At 51.9% G+C, this 8,568-nt stretch overlaps 1 protein-coding gene across 5 annotated transcripts in view; it reads left to right on the top strand.

Moving 5' to 3' along the window:
* Window positions 1–8,568, top strand: part of Ulk4 (unc-51 like kinase 4) — a 380,871-nt gene that overhangs the window by 336,201 nt on the left and 36,102 nt on the right. Inside the window, exon 35 of one of the 5 annotated variants that reach the window (XM_023700794.1) lies at window positions 8,265–8,379. The exons of the other annotated variants lie outside the window; for them this stretch is intronic. Coding sequence (XP_023556562.1) covers window positions 8,265–8,330 — 66 coding nt within the window. The 3' untranslated portion in view covers window positions 8,331–8,379. Of the gene's footprint in view, window positions 1–8,264; window positions 8,380–8,568 lie in introns of those variants that run through there. 5 annotated transcript variants of the gene reach the window in all.

The following is an 8,568-nucleotide window of genomic DNA, read 5'->3' as shown; positions in this document are numbered from 1 at the left end:
GGAACCATGGGCAAACTTGTTTAATATATTCAAAATATTGACACAAATCCTTAATTTTAACCTTTACTCCTCGTGCCTTTAATGCTTTGCTCAAACTTTCTACAAATGTCTCATGTTCACTTAATGCCTGTCCCATTGCCGAAGGGAAGGGGGAGGGGCTCTGCCTGCTTACCGAGGTTCAGACGTCGCAGCAGGCAACTGCGGTGCAGGCCTCTTACTTTCTGTCTTGCCGGTTCTCTCGGACGGGTCCTTCGCTGAATCCTCCATACCAGGTGCCCCATGCTGGGCACCACTTGTCCCAAATGAGCAGGTCAGTCAACGAAGGTCACCTGGGGGAGGAGCAGGGAATTGAGGAGGGGACAAAGGACAGGAGACGCGAGAAATGGAGACAAGACAGGATTCTGATCAAGGCCCGTTTATTTAGGGGAGGTGCTGGGTATATATAGTGGAGGCGCAGGGAAATGACGTCGGCGGGTAAAAGGCGCGAGTAACTAGGCAACCGGCTATGACAGGAAGTCCCACCTCCTGGGCCTAGCAGGAGACTTATGGGAAATAGGCGGGGTAAGAATTAGGAGCTTAGCTCCCCAGAGGTAGGGGAGGAGGAAGTCAGTGTCACTAATGATGCTGATGCACCAAGAGAATTTTATAGGTCAGAGGCACTCAGGTGACCATTAAGGGATACATGGCACAGAGTCATGATGTGGCAGTTCACAGGAACCCGGAAACCCACTTGCAATAGGATTGGAGGCCTGGAGATATTGTGCCTCCCACATCTGACCGAGGCACAGCTGGGGCCAGGGATGGTCCTCTCCTTGTAAGCTGGTGTCACAAGCCCTCTGTCCTGGTGTGCAGAGCCCTGTCGCAGGAGAGGCACAAACATGTAGAGCATCTCGCAGCCGCAAGCTCATCCCAAAGGTGCTGCCTTTGAATTCGTATTTAGGCACAGCCAGAGCCTCGTTTCTAGAAATCGTGTAAGAAACACCTGTACTTGTGGCTTCAGCCCCTTACAGCTGACCCTGTCCAGACTCTCATTCCACAAATCCACCGTAGCGTGGTTAGCGCAGTGGATGGCTCCTCTGTACCACAATTCTTATGGAACCAGGTAAAGCCAGAGTGGCACTTCTGGCTGGCCTGTCCTTCTGAGCAGGGCACGTGGGAGTCACTGGTCCAAGTCTCTTACTCTGGAGGCAGCCGTGTCTTTGCAAACCGAAGTTGGATACAGTGTCATTCAACAGCGGCTTTGGTTTGTTCCAACTGGCGCCTGGCTGCCGAGCCTGGGCCCTGTCCCTCAGGGTGACCCGGCACTGGGCCTGGTGGGCGGGATCCTTGGCGGCTCGCCACTGCACCCTGATGGCACAGAAGATGCTGGGTACAGTGTGCCAGGATGGTGGCAGTTATTATATGAAAGGTGACCCTTCACTCCTGACTGTTCTTCAGAGCTTATGTTTGCCTCTCAGTACTATGATGCTTCAAGAAAACCAAAAATTTCAGCCAAAAACTGGACTTACTGAATTTATAACCAAATCCAAGTATGCACTTTCGTTAAAATATACAACCAACCATTTTTGCAAGCAAGCCTAACAACGCAGTTCAAACCAATGTGGGCTTCAATTAGAATATCAAACTTACTCTGCAAACTAGAATGTTGTTTGAAGACTTCCATTTAAAAATATCCTCTTAACTACCTACATCAGAGAATAACCCCATTCGTTATTAGTTCTGTCTCATGGAATGGAAGAACTTTTTTAAAAAGTAATGTTCCTGTCTTGTTTTTCATCTCCATTTTCCTCCCTAGGATTTTCTCAAGAGGTACGATAAAGAGAGCAACTTTTGTCTTTCAACTCTTTAATAACTTGCCTTAACCTCTGGGACAAAAGTGGTGGGTGCACCCACAGCTACAGGGCCAGTCAGTGTCAGCCCCAGGAGGTGGCCCAGGGACTCACTCTGTCACCTGAGGAACAGCAAACAGCTGAAGAAGCAGAGGCCTCAGCAGCTGTCCAGCGTTGGGACCAGGGGAGCGTCCGTCTGGTCTACCGGCCCAGGCGTGCTGGGGTGAGGCAGGCCCAGCCTATGGTTTGAGCAGCACCATGTAGTGGGATTCATCAGAACTTGGTCAGGGTGTTTTGGTGAAATTCCTCGTTAGAATTACAGTTCTGCCCAACACCAGCTACTTATCTTAAAGCTGTTGACTTAGTACAGTCAGGGACTTGTGTGCAGATGCATGCGTGAGCAGCCTGGACTACTTAGTGACTTAATAAGACCCGGTCTCAAAACTTCAAAAGGGCTGGGGGTGTGCTCAGTACAGAGGCGCTTAGGTGTAGACCACAGAACGAAAACCAAAACAAGCGCCCTGGGGCAGCGCTGCTGCACTGCCCGCCTGGATGGGTCCTGGCCTCCTTTCTAGGCAGCCATTGAGCGCCTCCCCCCGCCGCCGCCGTTCCTTCCTTGGTGTCTCTGGAGCTAGACTGCAGGAAACCCCAGCCTCCCCACCCTGTTGGCTCTGAACTTGTTTTTGAGAGCACCCTGAAGCTTGAACTTGTGCCTGCTGCTAGCCCCTGGGGACAGCCCTGGAGTCCTTTTCCCTTTGAGCTGATCTCTGGGAATGAAATCCCTGAGCTGGGACTGGTGCACGTAACACAGGGACTGCCCCACCACACCGTCTACATGCACGGGGCTCTCCCAGCTGGAGCCACAGCCTGAGCTCAGTGGGGAGGGCAGGCAGGGCCTTTCTTGCCGTGCCCTTCGGAGGTGGTCGTGCCCTTCAAGTGAGGCAGGGCAGCACATGGCTGCGCCTGCCTGAAGGGGCTCCCTGTGATACAGGGCTGGGGTCTTAGGGTGGCTGTGCCCAGAGCTCAGGCCCGACACCTCCTGCATGTAGGGGCTGGGCCTGGCTGACTTGTCTTCAGGATGGGGAGGTTGGAGTCTGCTTGTGGTGGGAGGGGTTTCTGAGAAGCCAGGGCAAGCTAAACAACTGTGGGGCTGGAGGAAAAGTTATACAGCTTAACTAAAACAGTACTTACATACGTTAGCTGAAGTTTTAGATTATAGATGACTTTTTAAAAGCCACACATTGAAAATAAGCGTGTTAAATGTTCAATTAAAAGAGCTCATTATAAAGCAACGGAATAAAGGTAAAGAAAGCAAAGGAAAAATTGCTGAAATTAATGAAATAGAAAACAGTGAAAAATGGAGATCAGCAAAACCAGAAGTCCTTTTTACAAATGTTGCTAAAACATCCTCAGGAAATAGGCAAAAGGAGCACCCGAGACCCCTGCTGATGTTCAGTGGGTGCCCGCGTGCGCCTCCTGGCCTCCCACCCGTCGCAGCCCATGCCTGCTCCTGTGTCCTCCGCACTGCAGAGAGCTCTCCTTCCCACAAAACAGTGGCACCCAGGGGCCAAGTCAGCCACAGAGCACCACCCTGCCCACTGGGCATCGCTTCCCCCCCCCACGTCCCCCGCCATGGTCGGTGTCTTCTCCGTGGAACCAGCGTGCCAGGGTCGGCTACTACGCTGGTCCCCTCCAAAGACCACCTCTGGCCTTGCTCAGCACGTGTGCGCACGTGCGTGTGATTCATCTTTCTGCTATGCTTCTTTCCTGTCCTGCATGACCTCTGCAAAGCATCTGCTGTTCTCTGTTAATTTATGAACGTGCATGCCAAGTTCATTGCCTTCAGCCTCCTTCTTGGCTACACCACTTAGCGTGAGCGGTGTCCCTCCTAGGGTCACGGTGCTGGAGCCCGTGCTTTGGATATAGACGCTTGGTCCGGCTGCTGGGTTCTGACTTTTTAGCTTTTATTTTAATCTTATCTTTGAATCATGTCCTTTACAAGTGGTTTTGGATTTGAAGGCCTCAGTGGTTTTGCTGTTGCTCCTGATCTCTTGTTGAATTGCCCTGTGGACGTAGTGTGTGGTCTATGCTGGATTCTGATTCTTTGAGAACTTTGAGACGTCTCGCATGGGCTGCTCCCATGTCCGTGATCGCTGCTTGTGAGCACTCCGTGGACAGCTGGGAGAGAGTTCTCCAGCCGGCCGATGAAGCTCTCACCGCCCAGTACATCGAGGGCGTTGTTATTTTACTGACTGAAACACGCATGCGTACATACAGATGCTGAAATTTTGTATCAGTCTACTCTCGAGTCTGTATATTTCTTTCTGTAGTTCCATTAGTTTTTATCTCTATATTTTCCAATTTTTTTTATATTTTATTTTTTGTTAGTACATGTTTGAGGCTAGTTTATCAGGTGCATTTTGTTTAGGACTTTTTATTAATTGATGGATGAAACATAATATTACATAATGATTTTTCTCCATCCATGATGATAATTTCACCCTAAGGTCTATCTTTTAGTAGATATAATTATGGCAGATTTCTTTGGTTATGTTTTCTTTAATAGATCTTTTCCCACAGTTTTAACCTTTTTGTCTTTTTCTGTAACGCTTAGCTTTCCCACGGTGGAGTTTTGTTTTGCCTTGCTGACCTGGTCTAGCCTTCTCATGTGTGTGTTTAGCTCAGTGGGTGTCTGCAGTGGCTGCTGCACTGTGGGGCTGTGGCTGTGGCCACCTGACCATGGTGCCCAAGAGCTGCTGGGACGTGGCTTACGGGAGGAGACAGCAAAGGTTCAGAGAGGTCGTCTGAAAGAGAAGCACCGGAACGCCTCCGTCTGTTCTGTATAGAAGATTCTGGTCAGAGGTTAGGAAAAGCCAAGAACGTGGATTGTCTGAGAAAAACTGCAAAAAGGGAGCAAAGCAGGCCTGAGAGAGAAGCCATGGGAGCTACCAGCAGAAGTGCCGCAGGGGTGGAGCCATGTGAGGCTCTTGGAGCTCACAATTTGTCACAGATTGGTTCAGATGTTCCACATGGAACTATAGACTTAATGTCTGCCCTTTGGGATTTTAGACTTGTTTTGGTCCCAATGCTTGGTATCCTGCTGCTTATGCCTTTTACAATAATGATGTTTATCTTGTACCTTTGAATGTTGGAAGTGTTTAACTTTTCATTTGTACAGGGGCTCACAGCTGAGAGTTTGCCTTAGATCTTGGGGGAGACTTGGGACTTGGACTTTTTTTTTTTTAGGGAAGGGTCTACAGGGTGTTCAGGGTATCACTACCAGATTGGACTTTACCTGTCTAAAGCCTCCCAAGAGGTCAGATTACAGGCACACACCACCATGTCCAGTCTCAGTTGCTGTCTCAGCATGTCACGGGGGCAGGCTGGCACGGTAGGCCTGGGGATCAAACCCCTGGCCCCTGTGCCTGCTTGCGGGCACTTTAACCCACTGAGCTATTTGGCTGGCCCTAGGACTTGGACTTTTTAACAGTGTTGAGACTGTTAGGACTTTGGCAACTCTTAGAGATGGACTAAAATGCCTTTTGTATAAAGGGATGTGCATGAGTCTTTAGGGGGCCAGGGGCAGAATGTTTTAGTTCTCATATGTTGATAGACTTAATAGTGATTCTCAATGATAGTTAAACCTATGTTATAGTGTTGAAGTTGTAAAATGTTAATAAGCATGTCTTTGTACCTGGAAACTGGTTTAAAGAAGTATGTCTAGTTGCCAAGTTGACAAGGGGTGGATTGTAGTGGTTGATACATTGTGTCAACTTGAGAAGTTTAATTAAGTGACCCGAAGAGCCAGGGTTCTTACTTTGTACACATCCTCATCCTGTACAAGAGGGGTGCGTGAACACTGTGCAGTCCGGCACCCCTCCCTAGCGTGTGGAGGCCCACTCTAGAGTGACTCAGTGTGTGAAGGATATATAAAGAGACTGAAGGAAGGAAAGTTGGTTCCGCTTCCTGGGGGACACCCTGGCCTTCCCAGTCAGCGTGGAAGGAGGAGAGGCTTGCTGCCCTGTGCCGCTCTGCCTTGGAGCCAGCTGAGTGTGAACTGGAGCCTCTGCTAACTGTGAGGTAAACAAGCCTTTCCTTCCCTCATCTTGGGTGTTGGGTATTTTGTCTCAGCGATGAGTGAAAAGTAACTGAGACAGTGCCTTAGTCACCCATCACTGGGACGCAGCACCTGACACTCAGTTTAAAGAGGAGAGGTCTGTTTTGGTTCAGTGTTTGGTGGGGATCGGCCGTGGTCAGTCAGCTGCATGGCAAAGTAGCACAGCGGAGGGGAGCTGCTCACACCGGGCAGCCGGCAAGGGAGCACGGCGCGCATGCTTGGGAGGAGCCAAGGGCAGGAACCCTCCCGGCCACCCCGAGCGGCCCACGTCCACCAGCAGGCCTGCCTGCCACTGTGCCGTCTGTGGTTGTGCCACTGAGGAGTCCAGCACCTCCAGGAGCAGCCAGCTTTCACACTCATGAGGATTTGGGGACCTTTCACTCTAAACTGCAGCAGTTGTTTCTTAATTTAACTCTTTTATTGTAAAATTTCTTTTGTATAAAAGCATGTGTTAAACATACTTGCATAATTTAAGGATTACTGCACTGCATCCAGCTGAGTAACCATGATACCATCTAAGAAACGGCGCTGCCTGCCTGACACTGTGTACCCTCGTGACAGCCCTCTCTTCCTAAATGGAGCCGCCACCCTCACTTTGAATATAATGATTCCTTGCTTTTCTTTGTAATGTTCCATCCTTCTGGTTAAATGTTAAATTTCTTTTCTAATGAAAGTACATAAGAGATAAAAATTTTTCTCTATCCTTTCAGCTCACCAAAAATTACAAATTAACTTTTGGTTTTTCCATTTTAATTAGATCAAAAATTACTGCCTATATCTCTCAGCTGTTCTGTTAGTCTCTGTGGTTCTGTATGTTTCATCAGTCGTTGCCATGTAACATGTGGTCAGCTTGTTTTAAATCATGTTGTATGTATGTATTTGGCACAGGGTCTCACTAAGCAGCTCAGACTCAGAGTCATCCTCCTGTCTCAGCCTCCCCAGCGCTGGGATTACAGGTGTGCACCACCACGCCTGGTTTCAGTGGCCGGAACAGTGTGCCTGGAGTTCTGGGCCAGCACAGCGTGTGCTACTGGGGTCCAGCGCAGGTCCTTGCGCTTGCGAGGCAGGCACGTAGACTGCTGAGCTATCTCCACAGCCAGTGGGCAACTCATGATTTTTGCCTTTGTGCTGTGAGTGCAAGTGTCCAGAATAGTCTGGCAGCTGAGCAACACTCCTGTCTTCACGCTCTTCTGTACTCTTCTGGCCACGTACTGCCTCAGTCACGTGTCACGTCTGCAGACGTAGCTACAGATGCTCAGGGAGAGTTGTGGCCGGTGTTCAGGCCCGTGCCAGTGGGAGGTGGCGCTGCCTGTCCCCAAGCGCAGGGCTGCGCTGCACACATGCCCCTGCTCGTCGTGCCAGGGTCACGCACACTGTCCTGAGCCCTAGCCCTGGCTCGGAGGCTGCCATCCACGCCTGGCAGCAGTTTCTGTTGGCCCAGAGGGGCCGGCACTTGTCTCCTCGCTAGCCCAGGACTTTCCCGGGGCTGGGCTCTTGCTGGCCGCTATAGCCTGAGGGGCTTTAGTCTACACAACCGCATGTTACTCTGTCGGAAACTGCGTCTCTCCCACTGCACCTCTGTCGTCAGGAACTGTGTTAACATATTGAATCCAAAGGATTCTCAGGTGGCAGCAGCCACCTGACGGGGCTGCGTCCCCCTGCAGGCCTCACCCTGGGTCCGTGGTCCTCACGGTGGCCCCGTTCTCCACCCGGCAGCCAGGCCAGCAGCGTCCACCTTGTTGGTGCCGCCCCGGGCCGGTGCCTGTGCCCTCCTGTCCCCTCCTGTCCCCTTTCTCACATCTGTGCTGCTCTTTCGCCTCCACCTAGGCAGGGCGGAACTGATGAGGGCTTGCCCTGGGGAGCTCTGTCACTCTGGTGGCCTTGGGGCTGTGCTGCTCCACAGTGACCAACACCCCGCTCTGTGAGTCCCAGGGTCCTGGCTGACGTCCGTAGGCACCACCTCTGCAGCGGCTTCAGGGGAGAGAAACCTGCAAGCGCTGAAGCCTCCATGGCCAGTGCCCTTGTCACCTGGGGTGTGCACCCGGGTTCTGGCTGACCCTGCTGGTGTTTCAAGCACACATGGAACCTTCCCCACGGGCACCATTCACACTCAGGACCATGTCCTTGTGCCCCAAGTGTGGTCCCCCTGGCCCACTTGGCAGCAGCCCTCCCCACCCTGATGTTTCTGAGGAGTCCTCTGCCTGCTTCTGCTGCATCTCTTGGGGTGCCAGCATCAGGCCCAGCCACCTCTGTGAGCTGCCATTGTGCCAGGCGCAGCTCACCTCCCTCCCTGCGTATCCTGGGTCCTGTGACCACAGGTGGCCCTGAGCTTCAGACGGGAGCCCCGCAGAAATCACCGTGCAGGAATGCAGACCCGCAACTGAGACAAGGACCACTGTCCCATGCCCGGGGCTCCCTTAGCTTTGAGGATGCGGCCAGCGCATGTGCAGACTGACCTCAGTCTGCGAACCACAAGTGGGCAGCTGTATCTCACTGTGAAGAAACAGACAGGCTGAGACCCCAGCGACCTCACCAGGTGGGACACGCGTGGGTGCCGTCGTGCTGACCCCCCGGGTGGGACACGCGTGGGTGACGCTGTGCTGACCCCCTTCAGGTGGGACA

The sequence above is a fragment of the Octodon degus genome, unplaced genomic scaffold (genome assembly GCF_000260255.1).
Source record: "Octodon degus isolate 3935 unplaced genomic scaffold, OctDeg1.0 scaffold00126, whole genome shotgun sequence".
NCBI classification, from domain to species: Eukaryota; Metazoa; Chordata; class Mammalia; order Rodentia; family Octodontidae; genus Octodon; species Octodon degus.
Note: the sequence above shows the minus strand (reverse complement) of the source record. Positions and strands in the feature narration are given on the sequence as shown.